Genomic DNA, 17,406 nt, shown 5'->3' on the forward strand with positions numbered 1-17,406 from the left:
TATTGTCTCTTTCCCTTGCCTGGTGACAGCCTGCAGGGACTCTGTGCCGTGGGAAGCTCCCTCTCCTGGAAGAGACGTGTTCCGTACCTCTCCTTCTCGTTCCTTCCCTCCAGACGTGCTGCGGACCCCCGGGAGTGGGGGCCTCCACCCTGCAACCTGTGTCCTTTCCAGCTAGGGGCTGAGTTTGGGGGAGGGAGCCACAGAGCCTGCTGGGCCCCCGAGCCAGGTAACAGGTGTCACCCGCAGGTGCTCCTCAAGCACACCTGGGGGAGTAACAGTGGAGAGCGAGGGGGCTCTGGGAGAAGGAGGAGACTGCAATAGGTCAAGGGGAAGACAGCTCGGTGGTAAGCAGAGGGGGCCCTTTCCCTCTCAGCCAATAACTACTATTGTAGTTGATTATAATTACAGTGACATTTAGTCATGGTCACAGATTAGTGACCGTGTGCACTCTGCACGGAGTGTCTCATTTGAATCCTCAAACGCCTGCACAACGTCAGGGTTATTCTCCTATTTATGGATGAGATAACCAAGTCCCATTGAGCTTAAGTCACTTGTCCGAGGTCTCTCAGTCAACGAGGATGACAGACTGACACCCTGGCCATCTGAGCCAGGACCTTCCCCAACTCCTGGTTCTTCTGGTGCTCTGGGGACCCATTGGGAGGTGTCCAGAGGAGCTCTGTCTGACTTAGGAAAGCACTCACGTGCTTTTCCCCTCCAGGAACATGGTGGTGGCTTTGAAGGAACTGTCCATCCGGGGTGACTTCAGGACCACCGTGGAATATCTCATTAACCTCTTGGAGACTGAGAGCTTCCAGAACAACGACATAGACACCGGCTGGTTGGACCACCTTATTGCTGAGAAAGTGCAGGTAGAGATCTGGCCACCTCTCCCCTCCAGGTGCTGGGGCCTGCAGCTCCCTGCAGACACTGAGACGGGGGTCTTTCCTAGGCAGAGAAGCCGGACGTCATGCTCGGGGTGGTGTGCGGGGCCTTGAACGTGGCGGATGCGATGTTCAGAACCTGCATGACGGATTTCTTGCACTCCCTGGAAAGGTAGGGTGTGTGGTCCATTCATATCTCTCTCATGATGTGCGTTGGTGGCCTGGGAGGCAGGATGTGCTTTATTTGGGTGGCAAGCCAGTCACTAGGCAATGGTGAGCCCTTTCCACCTGCTTACCTTCATGAAATTCCTCAGATAAACTGGGGCTGCCGCTGGGCGCAATGCTGCACACCTATCATCCCGGTGGTTGGGGAGGCTGAGGCAGGAGGATTACAAGTTCAAGCCAGCCTCAGCAACTTAGTGAGACCCTGTCTCTAAATAAAATATAAAAAAAAAAAAAAAAGGCTGGGGATGTGGCTTAGTAGTTAAGTGCCCCTGTCTTCAATCCCCAGTATTAAAACAAAACACAAACCTGGGCTGCCCTGGAAGAGCCCCGGGTGGGGGAGGGTCCTGTGGAGTGGGGGAGGGGTGGGGATGGGGTTCTTGAGGCCAGGAAGTCGTGACCTGCAGACAGTCATGTGCATGTCCCTGTGGACTTGTGTAAGGGACATTGTAATACTTGGGCAGGGGTGGGTTGAAAAGCAGAGTAGGTCAAAGGTCATCTTTCCTGGACCCTCCCCTGTACCACAAGGTGACCAGTGACATGGACCAGAATGGAAAGTGGCCACATGCTGTCTGGGTAGGTTTCCCCACCTCAGCAACAGTGACGTTTTGGGCTGGTCATGGTTGATGGGGGACCGTCCTGTGCATTGCAGGATGATGGCAGCATCCATGGGACCATCCGTTGTGTCCCCGGACATTGCCAAATGTCCCAGGGTAGGAGCAAAAATCTCTCCCCACTGAGAAGCACTGTGACAGGCAAATGAAGCTAAAAAAGAAAGAAAGGTAGAAAGCTTTTCAATGCTCAGTTATTGTGCTTTCGAGCAGGAATGGAATGAGAGAGATTCTCTGGTTTCTTTCATAGCAGGTGACAGGTCCCCACGTGGGGAGTTTTTCTCAGAAGAAGCCATTGTGAATTTTGCTCCTGCAAAGCTTTTTTAAAATTTCATATTCTTCAACAGATGCTGATTCCTTTGGTTCTTTTTATTTTTGAAGGGAAGGAGGGAGTGCTGGGGACTGAGCCCAGGGGTGCTCTGCCACTGAGCCACATCCCCAGCCCTTTTTATTTTTATTTTGAGACAGGGTCTCACTAAGTTGCTGAGGCTGACCTTGAACATGCCATCCTCCTGTCTCAGCCTCCCGAGTCACTGGGATGACAGGTGTGCACTATGGTTGTAAGGAATGTCCATTTCCTTGGCATGACCTAAGCAGTTTAATCAGACCTACTTTTTAGTACAGTCAGGTTTGCTGGTGCTTGGGAAGGTCCAAGAGCTGGGTGAGTTACTGAGAATCGAACCCAGGGCCTCGTGCATGGGCAGCACTGAGTGGCCCCCTGGGTGATATTTTTAAACCCCAGGGATGGCTATGGAGTTCTTGGCCCCTGCCCAGGCCGTCAGCAGGTCTGTCTTGTCTTTCAGGGGCCAGGTCCTCCCAGCAGCCTCTCTGCTGAACCTCGTGGACGTGGAGCTAATTTATGGAGGCATCAAGTACATCCTCAAGGTACAGACCCTCAGGCTTCTCTGCTGCGCCCTGCAGGCCTGATGGGGTTTGCTTCGTGTTGCGTGAACATCGCTGGGTGGATCTTCTCATACTGGGGTTTGAGCCGCTGTGTTCCTCAGGAATCCCCGTATGTCTCGTGACCCTGAAACCTAAACACTTGGGTTTTCAGAAAGCGTAGGGCCGAGCAGTATGCAGAGATCACGGTGGAGCGTCTGTTGATCTCTTGTGGCTGCTGTAACAACGTGCTACAAGCCGGCGACCTAAGACAACAGCAGTTTACTTTCTCACGGTCTGGAGGCTGGAGGTCCAAAGTCAAGGTGCCAGCTAGGCCGGGTCTCTGACCGTGCTAGGGAGGGATCTCTGGCCTTGTGGGGTTCTGCTGGTCGTGGTGTTTCCCTGGGGACGGCATTACCCTGACTGTGCTTTCACATGGCCTCTGAGTGTGTGTGTGGGGCCGGGGGAGAGGGAGGCCTGTCTCCTCACGTGGCTTCTACATCTGCACCCGTGTCTCCTCCCTTCTCCTTTTATAAGAATGCCCGTTAGGCTGGGTTCAGGGCCCATCCTAATCCATGTGATTTCATCTTAACTACTTACATCTGCAAAGATCCAATTTCCAAATAAAGGTCACACTCTGAGGTTCCAAGAAGGTCATGAGTTTTGGGAGGATGTTTGTCCACCCAAAGGGGCAGAACCTTCTCCGAGCTGGCCTAGTCCACGGTCATTTCCAGGGTCTGCGAGGCTGATTTTATTCTGCTTGCTGCACCAAGAATCCACGTGCGGATTCCGGGGTTCAGCTCCAGCAATCCTGGAGCTTCCTCCGATGACTGTCCTCTCTCAGAAGTGTCTAGTTACCCTTCCTGGGACGCTTGAGGTGTCCATTCGGCCCAGAGATGACCTGACGTGTGCAGGCACAGCGTGGGGCCCTGGGTCTACGTGGCCTGGGTGAGCCATGGCTTTTGTGCCAAGGTCTGCAGTGCAGCTGCAGGTACTGAATGTCCCCTGAAAGTGGAGACTGACCTGGCACTTCCCAGCCTCATATTTTGAGGGGTGAGGAAGAGGACTGGGTCTGACTCTGTTTCTGAGGCATGATTTTTATTTTGTTTTACTTTATTTTTATCATTGCTGAGCACACACACCTCTCGACTTTTAATTTAGCCAAACAGATGTGTTATCCTTGGGAGGTACTCTCAGTACCCCCAGGGTTTTTGGGCTGCCTTTGGGCACCTGGGTCCTAACAACTTGATTTTAAATGTGGCACAACCTAATTGTAGAAAACTTTAAAATTTCAAACAAGCACATGGAATCGCAAGACTCGGCTATTATTCACCAGTGGAGGCCGAATCTCTTAGGTGTTAGATCTCTTTCAGTTGCTTTGTTCCCCTTATTCACTGATTTTTACTAAGTTGAGATCGTGGTGCAAATAGTTTTCCTGCTTTGATATCTTTGGGCGTAGACTTATGCTATGAACAGGGTTTCTTCAGCGCCTGCCATGTTGTCCAGAGGACTTTCCATGGTAAAGGAAATGTTCTCCAGGTGTGCTGTTCACTGTGACTGAGGGACTGGATTTTACATTTTATTTAGTTTTGATTAGTTTACTAATCAAATTGTTACTGGAGTGGGGATGGTCACCAGATTGGACAGAGAGGGTCTGGAGTTCTCCACGGCAAAGTTGACAAGATTGGATACTAGTTTAATGGCAGTTTTTATTATTATCTTAGAAATGTTGCAATACACATTCCTACCTTTCTGGCTTTTTTTTGTCACAAAATCTTTTGTTGGTTGTGGGCCCTTTAAGATACCAGTTTTCTGAGAGAGAAAATACACCACAACGTGCAGGTCAGGTGGGGCTGGTGTTTCAGTCAGATGGACACTCAGAGCCTAGTTGCTGGGACATTTCTCCAGTGTCCCACCTCTCACATGTGCCCCTGGGCGGAACCAGGGCCCACGTTCTGGTGTCTTCATCCTGGGGGTTCTTGTAACAAAGTTCCATAGCCTGGGTGGCCTTGTCAGCAGCTGAATGTATTACTCACAGTCCTGGAGGCTGGAAAGCCCAAGGTCAAGGCCCAGCCGAATCCGTGTCTGGTGAGCCCATCCTGGTTCGTAGCTGTGCTCTCTCGCTGTGTGCTCAAGTGGCAGAAGGGACCAGGGAGCTGTCTGGTCACTTGGCGGAAGGCACCGTCCCCATTGGTGAAGGTTCCTCCCTCCTGGCCTACTCACCCTGAAGGCCCTGGCTCCTACCATTCATCTGAGGTTAGGTTTTCGCCTAGGAGTTTGGGTACATAAGCAGGCTGTTGAGCCAGGCCACTGGTGGGGTCTCCAGGGCTGCCTCCCCCAGAGTATGACTAGCCCTGCCACCTGCAGCCCTGCTCGGGGCTGACGCTCAGTGATGGGAATTATTAGAAGGGAGCCCCAGCCCCAGAGGGCAGGCAGCCCACCACAGGTGGCTAGGCAGGACCTGTGTCTGCGGTAGGTCCGCAGCCTTCACCCAGCCCCCTTGGACCCCAGGCCCCTGCTGCACTCCCCTGGGGCAGAGCCCTGAGGACAGAGGACAGAGAGATGCAGGCAGCCCGTCCTGTTCCTGGGAGCACGGCCTGCCTGCGCCCACTGTGGGAGGCGCCAGGGGACCGCCTCCTGAGTCCCGGTGACGACACGAGTGTCCCCACAGGTGGCCCGGCAGTCCCTGACCATGTTCGTCCTCATCATGAACGGCTGCCACATCGAGATCGACGCCCACCGGCTGAACGACGGCGGGCTGCTGCTGTCCTATAACGGCAACAGCTACACCACGTACATGAAGGAGGAAGTGGACAGGTGCAGCTGCGCCCCGGGGCGGGGCGTCGTGGCTCCTCCCCTGGGGCGGGGCATCAAGGCTCCGCCCCCAGGAGTCAAAGTGCCCCGCTGGCCAGTGCGCAGGCCTGGATGGGGCCCTCTCGGGCGCTTCCTGAGGAGGCGCCCAGGCAGGGAGCACCTCTTCTAGGGACCTGGAAGGGTTCAGAGCTGAGTGGGGCATGGCTCCCAGCTCTGTGGCCTGGGAGGTGCCCAATGCCATGCCCGCTGTCCCTGTGGGCGTCCGCACCCCTGGAGGATGGGCGGGGAGTAGCCGCACCACCCGGCGCTGGCTAGGGAACTACTCCAGGCAGGCGTGGGCTCGGGGAGGGGAAAGTGGGAGGGCGCTGGGTGGAGGCCGCGTGCCCTGGACGCCCCGCACAGACCCCTTCAGCTCCAGTACATCTGAGCCTTCTGAGATCACATGGTGACACATAGGCAACCCTTGCAGAGCAGGCAGTGCAGACTTCAGCCAAGGAGAATGGAGGGTGGGATATAGCCAGGGACCCCCTGCTCCGGCTCGGCCGTCTCCACAGGCCCCAGTATTTCGGGAGAAGGCAGACGAAATGCACACCTGGGCAGCTTTATCCTGGCTTTTCTAAGCCGAGTTCTGTCTGTCTGCCTGCCAAGAACATTCAAGATTACGTAGGTTCTACCCAAACGCACTTCAATGATGAGGTGACGGTGTGGAATCCGGCTCTGTTGGACAGCTTTGTTGACCGCTCTCTGTGCCGGGCCTGTCGGGATTAGGTCAGTAAGAGGAGCTAGTCTTCAGCCAGAAACAAAAACAGTGACACATCTTTCTCCCTCAGCTCACTTTCAGTATCTCCGTGGTAACAGTCAAATGCCACCATTTGAAACCACAGAGTCATGACTGCCGCTCAGAGGGCGGCACAGGTGGCCACCTTCCGGGGAAGCTGCCTCGCGTTTGTGGGGTCCAGGGTCCTCATCCGTCCGTCTCCCCAACCCCGCTCCTCCTCTCTCCCAGTTACCGAATCACCATTGGCAACAAGACGTGTGTGTTCGAGAAGGAGAACGACCCCACGGTCCTGAGGTCCCCCTCGGCCGGGAAGCTGACGCAGTACACGGTGGAGGACGGGGGCCACGTGGCTGCAGGGAGCAGCTACGCGGAGATGGAGGTGACTGCGTCGCCAGCCAGCTGGGGGGCCTGGGTCTGCCCCCAACTTGGCCACCGCCCGCAAACCCCTAGGGCAGGTAGTCCGTGGGCCTCAGTCCAGATTCCGCTGCCAGCACCCAGCGCCCAGGAGAGAGTGAGGACCGAGGCACCTCAGGCCGTGACAAGTGCAGGGTTTGCAGGGACGTCTTTAGCACGCCCGGGGCAGGTGCTGGCCTGAGCCCTTGACCTCTCTGCTGCTTTAACCGTCCCAGCAACCATGAGAAGGGGGCACAAACGTGATCCCTGTTTTACACCTGAAGAAAAAAATCAGGCCCCCAAAAGACCAAGGAATGTGCTCAAGGTCACACAAAGTCAGGGCTTGAACTTGGCTCCTCGCCATCCCAGGACCTGGCAGGGAGGTGAGCAGTGGGTGAACTCCGCCACCTGCCAGGCTCCTCACCTCAGGTTGTCCTCAGGAGACCCCCTCAGGGTGTGACTCAGAGTCCTCGTTTTACAGTTGGAGAAACCGAGGCTCAGAGAGGGGAAGGCACTTTCTAGAAATCACAGAGGTGACGACTGGGAACATTGGGTTTCCAGCCCTGGCCTGGCTGACTTGGGTGCCCGAGCTGTGACCTGCCAAGCCAGGGGCAGTGCCACCCTGACTGTCGGTGGTGACACATACCTCGCACTCAGGTCTCCAGACCCTCGGGGTGGCAGGCCGCGGGGCTGTGACAGACCGTGACAGGTGCCCCCACAGAGCATCCCTTGGTGCCTTTACACAAGGAACTGTGGACAGAATGTTCGATTCACACAGCACGTTTGAGGAACAGGTAGATCCATCCGTTGCTCGGCAGGAATGCGTTCCGAGGACTGTGTCCCGGATGGTTTCCTCACCGCGCAGATGTCAGTGTCCTGACACAACCTGGATGGCATGGGCCAGTCGCCCCACGTGGCCTCAAGATGCGCGATGAGGCGGCAGCTGCTGGTGTGACACAGCAGGCTTACAGTAGAATTTTTTTTTTAAAATAAATAGAAGAGCATATTCTAAAATAGCAATGTAAAGTACAGTGACTACACCAGCCAGTCACACGGCCACTTAACGCCGTACGTCATCGTGCTGTGCCTTGGCACTAGTGGTGGGGCAGTAAGTGGGTCACTGCAGACGTGTGAGCAGTGTTTTGCACTGTGATGTTAGGACGGCCACCGTGTCACTGGGGGAGAGGAGGTTTGTACCGCTTCTGGTCCCGCTAGCACGATTGGGCTGTTGATGACCAAGACATCGTTGTGGGGCACGTCTCAGACGCTGACCACTCGACACTACTCCTGGGGGAAGCTTTCCTTTGAGAATAAATGTGAAGAGGCGCTGGGGGCAGGCGGCTTGGTGGCAGAGCTCTGGCCTGGGTTCAGTGCCCGGCACCGTGCGCACACACATACTCCTTGAGAAGCAGCCAACACTCAGCCAACCTGGAAGTCCCCAGGGGGTTGGGGGTGTAGCTCAGTGGCAGAGCACCTGCCCGGCGTGCATAGGCCCCGGGTTCAGTGCCCAGTGCTGCAGTCGAAAACAACCCAAGAAAACAGAAGGAGAAGAAGCATCAGCTTCCCCAGCAGGGGGGTGGGCGTAGGGACCCTCGCCTCCTGCTGGCTCTGCAGGTTGAGAGCCAGCGCACGGCAGCGGCTGGTACCCCGCAGGCGTGTCCCAGCGGAGGGCCTGCTTTTTGGCTGAATGCTGCAGGGAGTCGCTCCGTTCCCACCCCTCAGCCCCTGCTCCGCAGTCACTGGTTGTGGGTGGCTCAGGGTGCCACACACACGAGCCAGTCCCCGTGGGCTCTGTCCTACTTCTTTTTGCAAAACAGGTGATGAAGATGATCATGACCCTGAACGTGCAGGAAAGTGGCCGGGTGAAGTACATCAAGCGGCCGGGGGCCGTGCTGGAAGCCGGCTGCGTGGTGGCCAGGCTGGAGCTGGATGACCCTTCTAAAGTGCACCCGGTATGTCCCCAGGACCCCTTTCAGCAAGCGTTTTCTGTGCTGGGTCAGAGAGGCAGGACCTGCCCCCAAGTCCCTGCAGGTTCACAGAAATCTGTGGGACAGACGGGCGGATGTATCATTTGGCTTCATGATCACTCTGAGAGCGGCTACCCTTGGCCTTGGCTGTGGGAACCCAGGTGGAGAAGCCAAGCAGCTGCTTGCAGAGGAGGAACCTCTCAAGTCAGCTGTCGGGAGAAAGGAGCCCGCAGGGTGGGCGAGGGTTGGACAGGAAACCAGCTTGTTCCAGACTTGGGAGAACAGCCCTGTCCCTAGCTACGTGGGTACAAGCAGATCTTCTAGAATGAATTAGCAGATGCATCGGTGTATTAAGGCCGAGTTGCCTCTCTGGGGAGCTGATTATTTTCCCTTTTGGTTACCTAAGGCTAAATGTTTATGATTCCCCAAAACCAGTTTTATTTCTGTGGGATTCATCCTACTAGGATGAAACATTCACTAGACGTTGAAAATAAATAGAGAAAATAGGAAGATAATCTTCATTCCCAAGCAAAGCAAAACAACAACAAAAAAATCTACTTCTAAAATGGTTTGGAGCCTGGATCGTTTACACTGTGACATTTGCAGAGGGGCCGAGTCGGGACACGGGGATCAGGGCACAAACCTGGCAACTTTAAATCCAGGTGCAGTGTTTTCTCCTGTTACTTTTTAGGGTTCACCCTCACAGACCAGATCTGAGGGCGCTCGGCGAGCTGCCCCATCCCCCAGTTTGTCCGGTCTCAGTCGGGTGGACGGTTTCCGTGACCTGTCCTTGTCCCTCACCAGGCCCAGCCCTTCACAGGAGAGCTCCCTGCCCAGCAAACACTGCCCATCCTGGGAGAGAAGCTCCACCAGGTTTTCCACAGTGTCCTGGAAAACCTGACCAACGTCATGAGTGGCTACTGTCTGCCAGAGCCTATCTTTAGCATAAAGGTAGGTCCCCGTGAACAGCAGGTGCGGGGTGCGGGGGCGCTTGCTCCATGACATGGGAGGCCTTTTGCTTCCTTGTTTCCATAAGGACCGGCCTTAGGGGATTCCTCAGTCTGTCAGCTCTGGGGAACATTTTTTCTTTGCGCTACCTGAGTCCGTTCCAGCTGAGCAGTAGGAAGCTAGGGAGGGCGTCTGTGTGGGTCGGGCTAGCCCCTCACTTCCCAGGCCTCCCTGAGTTGCTGAGGCTGACCTTGAACTGGCGATCCTCCTGCCTCAGCCTCTTGGGTTGCTGGGTGGGACGGACCTCTTCATGACACCAGGAGAAAGATACTTGGTTCAGAAACACACTGTCCTCACCAGCCAGCATCCCAGGGTCCCAAGAGAAACACGGAGGTCCCCACCACACGGACCTTCCTGAAAGGCCCCTGACGCTAAACTTTCCAAGATCCCCCTGAGGGCTGTGTCCGCCCCGAGAGTAGCAAGCCTCAGTGATGGCGATGACGGTGGCCAGCCCTTGTGTATACCTACTGTGTGCTGACAGATCAAAGTATTGAAAGCTTGTGAAGTCCTTGACTCTTCCCAGCTGCCTAAGAAGTAGGGACCTTTATGATTTCCATTTACACACGGGGCAGCTGAGGCACAGAGAGGGTAAGAAATGCGCCCTGCTTCTCCCAGGGAGAGGGGAAGATGGGATTTGAACCCTGGCCATCGGGCCTCAGGATCTGAGCTCTTAACCGCTGTGCCGTGCTGCCTGAGGGTTGCTGTAGAGAGCATATTTCTTCATTCTTTGCCTTGCCTTTTGAACCTCTTCTGTGATCTGGAGTTGGCACCATTATCATCTCCCAAAGATCGTCACTGGTGGCCACAGAGATACCCAGGAAGCAGAGTAGGGCAGCTGTCGGAGGCATGTTGAGCCAGACGGCTTTGGTTTGCAGTCTGGTTTTGCTTCTCAGTGTAGCTGAGTGACTTGGGGTAACTTAATTCACCTCTCTGTGTTTTAGTTTCAATGGTGAAAGGGGAAGGATCATCATACCTACTTGGTAGGATGGTTTCCAAGGATCAAAGGACAGCTTCTAAAGAAAGGTTTTCGGATGGAGTCTGTCACTAAGCAAGTGGCTCATGAATCCTCCCAGCTCGTCACATGACCTTATGTTTCCTCCTTACCCTGTGCTGGCTTCCTGGCTGTAGAGAAGGGAGCTGGGCCTTCCTGTGTTTGAAAATCGGGTATTTCCCTGTGGTCAGGGGCTGTTCCACTCTGGACCGTTCTAGAAGGCTGCTGGGTAGAGATCTTCGGCCACCCCAATGCTCAGGCCTGGGTGGCTGAGTTGGGTTGGGCTGTGGTGGGTGGCAGGGTCCCGTGGCGGGACCGTGGCTGACCGTGTGGTCTCTGCTGCAGCTGAAGGAGTGGGTGCAGAAGCTCATGATGACCCTCAGGCACCCGTCCCTGCCGCTGCTGGAGCTGCAGGAAATCATGACCAGCGTGTCGGGTCGCATCCCTGTCCCCGTGGAGAAGTCGGTCCGCAGGGTGATGGCCCAGTATGCCAGCAACGTCACCTCAGTGCTGTGCCAGTTCCCCAGCCAGCAGGTACGTGGCTCTCACCAGCCCCACAGGGTGGCTCAGTCTCCGTATCTGGCCTCTGATCAAGTTGGGTGTCTTTTTTTTTTTTTTGGTACCAGGGATTGAACCCAGGGGCGCTTAACCCCTGAACCTTATCCCCAGCCCTTTTTACCTTTCTAAATTTTATTTAAAGACGTGGTTCTACGAAGTTGCTTAGGGTCTTGCTAAGTTGCTGAGGCTGGCTTTGAACTTGAGATCCTCCTGCCTCAGCCTCCTGATCCTTTGGGATTACAAGCCTGCACCACCAGACGCAGTTGGGGGCTTCTTGACCCCAACTTACAGCCCCAAAATGTTGGGCTGGGTCTTCTTTCAAGCCTGTTCTATGGAATCCCAGCATTTTCTCCCAAGAAGCATTTGGCTACACCTAAGCAACCGTTAGGGCTCGTTCCATAAAACCCAGATTCAGTACAGTCCAAGCCACTGGGGTAGGGTGAGCACTCTCTAAAAACCAAACTGAACTAAATCACTAGGGGGATCATAGGTTTTTGTTACTGGGTGGCTGGGCTGATTCTGTCCCTCTGGATTTTGTTGGGTGATAGTCCTGGGGCCTTATGAATGCCTAATTTTTTTTTTTTTTTTTTTTGCCTAATATTTTTGAAGAGTGAAAGTCATTCTGGATGCTGTAAAATATCTTTATTAGCCAGGCATGGTAGCGCATGCCTGTCATCCTAGTGCCTTGGGAGGCTGAGGCAGGAGGATCGTGAATTCAAAGCCAGCCTCAGCAAAAGTGAGGTGCTAAGCAACTCCGTGAGACCCTGTCTCTAAATAAAGTACAAAATAGGGCTGGAGAGGTGGTGGGGAGTGGTTAAATGCCCCTGAGTTCAATCCTGGGGTGTGGCTCAGTGGCACAGCACTTGCCTGGCATGCACGAGGCCCTGGGTTCAATCCCCAGCACTGGAAACAACAGCAACAACAACTTCTGTTGCCGAAAGCAATAGACCAATGACATTAAATCAAATTATAAAAATAGGACCCTGCCCCACCTTACACCTTTGCTGGGTCTTCCCTTCCCCTCTGTCCCAGCACCGTCCAGTCTGTGGGGAGGTCGAATGTGACTGTATGCCCCTCTCTGGTGACTGGTTGTCATTCTGAGCTCTTGCAATCTCCCAGCCGTTCCTGGAGGGGAGGAAGAAGGCTGTTTCGGGGTGACCAGATGGCTTTGGGGCTGCGATTTTTTTTGAGCCCTGGGTAGGACCCCATGATGGCTCCTGCAGGGACTGCTATTGGGGGGCTTCGTCCTCTGGCTGTCAGTGGTCAGCCCTGTCTTGTCCCATCCAGATTGCCACCATCCTGGATTGCCACGCCGCTACCCTGCAGCGCAAGGCCGACCGGGAGGTCTTCTTCATGAACACCCAGAGCATCGTGCAGCTGGTCCAGAGGTGAGTGGCTCCTGGGCACTCCGAGGGGGGCGGTTGGCACACTGACGGCTCACGGGTCTCGAGAGCTGTTCTGGGGCTGTCTGAGGGGCGGCCTCACCGACAAAAGAGTACATCGAGGTCCCGGCCCCACCGTTCCTGAAAGTGGAGACCCAGACGTCACCTCTGTGGGTCTCGGTTCCCTAGCAGGTGAAGGGGGTATGGAAACATTTCACGAGGTGCGTCCCATGGAGTCGTGCGTGGGTTGACCTTGGGAAAGCGACGACGTTAGGAGACAGTGGGACGAGATGGTTTTACGTATGAGAAAGGACTGTGCAAATTGTCTTCGTGGTGCTGGGGCCCATTGCAAAGGGGAGTCGGTGAACAATTCACGTCATATCTCAGGTAGTTAGGGAGCCGGGGAGTCTGCTACGGGGCTGTGCCATCGATAAAAGGAATTTTTGCCCTTTTTTGTGAGGAACCTATGTAGCAAGAGAGTCTGATTTGGAAAGACAGAATTGAGCATTCTCAGATTTGGACCCATCCGTTCGGTGCATAATTACCCAGTGCCCGAAACTCTGAGGTACAGAGAATGGGGGACCCGGGAGGCTGCCTCCTTTCCGAGAGTTCCGGGCACTCCCACTGGCCATGTAGGCAGGGCTGCAGCCGAGGTCGGGGATTTTGATGTGCATCCCCACGAAATGGAAGTCTTACAGCCAAGGACTAGCTGGGGAGTTTCCCCCCAAAACGCATCCACGGCTAACCTTAAACCCGTCCTTTAAGCTTCAGAGAAACACAGAAGGAAGGGATGCATGGTATTAATCAGTTCCCTAGCAGACGTTTCCGTGTGGAACATAATTATCAAAGTTCTGCTCTGCACTGCGACTTAAAAAACAACTGCATTTGGATCTTTTTTTTTTTTTTTTGATTCTCGCCGCCTTGTTGTCTTTAGTCTTGCTGGGTTAGGCTGGTTTCTCCTTCCTTACAACTGAGTACGACATCTCCTGAGAAACCCAATCCCTGTATTCAGAAATATTTTAGAAGAGGAAAAGTTTGGGGGAACACGGTTTCACCAGGCCAAAGTTTTTGTTTCAAAGGGGGAGGGAAATTTACACCGGATCTATCTTTCGGCCAATGTCTTTCAAGTTTGTCTTTTGAAAACATCTCTATAAATTGGATGAATGATTGGACAGTCTTCTTTTCATGGTTAAAATGGGCTTCCCCCTTCCGTCTCTATGAAGTTTGCTTCCCTCTCCTCCGGGGCTGCACAAGGGTGGCCTCTGGCTTGACAGGCAGGCCTGACGGCTCTCTCTGGCCCGCTGACCTAGGCCAAGGTGCTGGCTGCACGTCCTTGCAGGCCTAAGAGCTAGAGGACACAGGCTCCACCTGCAGCAGGGCTCTTTCCTTTTTGAAGCCATACACGCCCTGGCGGACTGCTCCAGGAAGTGAGCTGAGCCGCAACGCAGCCACCTTCCTCTCTCCCCAGGTACCGCAGCGGGACCCGCGGCTACATGAAGGCGGTGGTGCTGGACCTCCTGCGAAGATATTTGCACGTCGAGCATCATTTCCAACAAGGCAAGAGACACTGCCCCCCTGGTGGCCCTGGTGACAGAGCTGGGCAGGGGCAACGGGGCAGGGCCCGGGTCTTACCCCAGGCTGCCTTCTCTGTCCCCCTCTAGCACACTACGACAAGTGTGTGATAAACCTCAGGGAGCAGTTCAAGCCGGACATGTCCCAGGTGCTGGACTGCATCTTCTCCCACGCACAGGTGGCCAAGAAGAACCAGCTGGTGATCATGCTCATAGTAAGCAGGAGGGCGGTGGGTCGGTCTGGAGAGAGCCAGAAAGCAAACGTTTTAGACTTTGCAGGTCGGGCACTGTCTTGACCACTAGGCTCTGCCGTTGGTCAGTGCACGCAAGTGGGCGTGGCAGTGTTCCAATAAAACTTGGTTTGCAACAATAGGCAGGGAAACCCCCGAAGCGTCTGCTCTGTGCCAGGCCCTCTTGCAGTACTTTACAAATAAACATTAACTTACCTTACTTAATTCTCACAGAAACCCTAATAATCGTTCCCACCTCCCTGTGGGAAGCCCAGAGAGGTAAAGCCACTTGCCCAGGGGTACCCAGCTTGGAAACGCAGAGAGCCAGGATTTGAACCCACGACCTGGTTCCAGCATCATGAGCTATTAGGAGTATTGGGTTCTGGGTCTGGTGGTAGGTCTTTAATTGTGCCTTCTTGGAGATGAGTGGCATTTCCTACAAGATAGTAGTTAGCAGGCTTTTATAGTTGAAGAATTTTTTCCCCTGTGGATAATGGTCCTGATGACTTAGAAAATGTAGGATCAGCAGAGGAGAGACTTGGACTTGGCTTAGAGCAAGAAGGGCCTGGCAATCTTGTCCCACTGAGCTTCCATTGCAGCTATTCAGCCCCAAGAGGTTGTAATCTGAAAGCAGCTAGAGTGAGTGAGGCTGGCTTCCTAGGACACTGTTTTTTTTGTGTGTGTGTGTAGGGGAGTGGGTACCAGGAAAACCCATGAGTGCTTAACCACTGAGCCACCTCCCCAGCCCCTTTGTGTATTTTATTAGAGACAGGGTCTCGCTGAGTTGCTTGGGGCCTCGCTTTTGCTGAGGCTGGCTTTGAACTCCTGATCCTTCTGCCTCAGCCTCCCGAGCCGCTGGGATAACAGGCATGTGCCACTGCTTCCAGAACTTGGGGCTTCTTAATAAAAGCCCCAGGGGGGTGGCTTGGGGGGTCAGAGGTGAGATTCACTTCTGGCTGTCTTGCTTCCATTTATTAGGAAATAGTGAATTCTTTACCTCCGGCGGTATTTGGTACCTTGGCAGCTTTCAGCAAAGGCTTTCTGATTTGATTACCGTGAGGTGAGCTTGTCTTGAGTCTTTTAAGGAGACACAGTTCCCGCATGTCATTTAGTGGTCATAGGACTTTGCGACAAGACAAAGACAACAAAATTTGACGGTGTAGACTGAAATACACAGGCGAATAGTCACTCAAGTCAATGAGAAAGAAGGAGGAGGGATTTGGGGCTCTTGCCTGTGCAGGGTGTTGCCCCGGCTTTTATGATGCGCATGCACACACACACACACACACACACACACACACACACGTCACACGACGCCAGCACTTGCCCTGTGTGCTCTCCTTGGAGCCACAAGCTGGGTGGCACTGTGAGGGCAATGCCACCAACCCTTGTCCCCACACAGCAGATCAGAATTGGTGAAGAAGAGGGGACTTAGGATAGTTTCCTGTGAAGCTCCTGCAGCGTACGCTGGCCTGCGTGCTTGTGTATGAAATATTGATACGTTAAAACGCTCTGGCCATAAAAGCAGCCTGTGTTTAACAATTAGGAAGAGGCAGAAGCACAGCCCCACCACCTGGGGAGACTCCTGGGGACAGCGGTGGCTGCTGCGTGGGGGAAGCGCCTGCTCTGGCCATTCTCAAGGCCTTCTCGCGCTTGGGGCAGAAGGGAAGACGCAGAGACCACAGTCCTGGGCTCCAGCAGACAGTCCCGGTCCCCCGCCCAGAAGGAAGGACTCAGTGTCCCTTTCTCTTCTGCAAGAGTCCAGTGCCTGCTCCCCGCCTCTGAAACTGAACCCTTGGAGTCAGGTCGCAGCGTGGAGGGGAAAGAGCTGGAGGCCTCAGGGACCCCATGGTCCCGGGCTCCAACTACTGCAACTTGCACAGGCTCGGTGGCCCCGGGGGCAAGGCAGAGTGCCTCCTGAGCCTCAGTTTCCTCATCTCTCAAGTGGGGATCCTGACAGTACCTCCTCAGAGGGTTGGGAGAACGGGGAGAAAAGTGTGTAAAGGATCTAGCTGCTTGCTGGCACAGAGTAAGCACCTGCTGAATGCTCACTAGCCTAGTAGAGGTCAAGCATCCCTGATCCAAAATCCAAAATGCTCCAAAATCTGAAAGTTCTTGAACACCAGCATGATAACCACAAGTGGAAAATTCTGCATCTGCCCTTGCGATGGGTTGCTGCCGAAATGCAGGCGTACTAAAAATACTGTACAAAAATTACTTTCAGACTGTGCGTACAAGGCGTATCCGTAACTGTCTATTTCTTTATTTTTGCAGTGCTGGGGATCCAGCCCAGGGCCTCCGCATGCTGGGCGACCTCTCTCCCCTGTGCTCTGTCCCTTGGCCCTGTGTACATGGAACACACACGAGTTTCATGTTTTGATTGGGTTTCCAGCCCCCAGACAGCTCATTCTCTATATGCCAATATTCCAAAAAAAAAAAAAAAAAAAATCTGAAATCCCAAAAGCTGCTATTCCCAAGCATTCCGAAAAGTATCCCTGAGCTGAGCCTGTGCTCTAGGCAGAGACTTAGTTGCAGTTTTCTTCCCTCCAAACCTCGAGGGTGTGTGTTGGAGGGTGAGTGGGTGGCTGGGTGCATGGCTGGTAGGCGAGGGGACCACGGTAGAGGCGTGATTCTCAGGCTGTGCCCGTGGCCCTGACAGCGGACCCTGGTTGGCTGGGGCAGCTTTACACCCTGGTCAAGGGGCGTGCTGGCCTGTTCCCCTCTGGCAGAGCAGAGTCATTTGGATTCTGTTTCTGTCCCCCAAGGATGAGCTCTGTGGCCCAGACCCTTCCCTGTCGGATGAGCTGACCTCCATCCTCAACGAGCTCACTCAGCTGAGCAAGACCGAGCACTGCAAAGTGGCCCTGAGAGCCAGACAGGTCAGGGCCACAAGCACCGGGACCCCGCGGGTGGCTTTCCCGAGCCCACCACGGCCTCCCTCATGCCAGCCCCCTGCCCCCTCCCGGATAGGTGCTGATCGCCTCCCACCTCCCCTCCTATGAGCTGAGGCACAACCAGGTGGAGTCCATCTTCCTGTCTGCCATCGACATGTACGGCCACCAGTTCTGCCCAGAAAACCTCAAGGTGGGGCATCTCCTTCCTTCCAGCTCCCAGGGAGCAC

The 17,406-nt window shown here is 54.5% G+C and overlaps 1 protein-coding gene across 3 annotated transcripts in view; it reads left to right on the top strand.

Moving 5' to 3' along the window:
* ACACB (acetyl-CoA carboxylase beta) overlaps positions 1-17,406 on the top strand; it is a 119,010-nt gene that overhangs the window by 67,355 nt on the left and 34,249 nt on the right. For all 3 annotated transcript variants that reach the window (XM_079151250.1, XM_079151249.1, XM_079151251.1), the window contains 13 exons: positions 719-869; positions 950-1,053; positions 2,518-2,599; positions 5,265-5,410; positions 6,414-6,564; positions 8,396-8,530; positions 9,350-9,496; positions 10,890-11,078; positions 12,390-12,490; positions 13,953-14,041; positions 14,146-14,270; positions 17,051-17,164; positions 17,256-17,369. In XM_079151250.1, the coding sequence (XP_079007376.1) occupies positions 719-869; positions 950-1,053; positions 2,518-2,599; positions 5,265-5,410; positions 6,414-6,564; positions 8,396-8,530; positions 9,350-9,496; positions 10,890-11,078; positions 12,390-12,490; positions 13,953-14,041; positions 14,146-14,270; positions 17,051-17,164; positions 17,256-17,369 (1,648 nt within the window). The remainder of the gene's footprint in view (positions 1-718; positions 870-949; positions 1,054-2,517; positions 2,600-5,264; positions 5,411-6,413; positions 6,565-8,395; positions 8,531-9,349; positions 9,497-10,889; positions 11,079-12,389; positions 12,491-13,952; positions 14,042-14,145; positions 14,271-17,050; positions 17,165-17,255; positions 17,370-17,406) is intronic.

The sequence above is a fragment of the Sciurus vulgaris genome (genome assembly GCF_902686455.1).
Source record: "Sciurus vulgaris genome assembly, chromosome: 8".
NCBI lineage: Eukaryota > Metazoa > Chordata > Mammalia > Rodentia > Sciuridae > Sciurus > Sciurus vulgaris.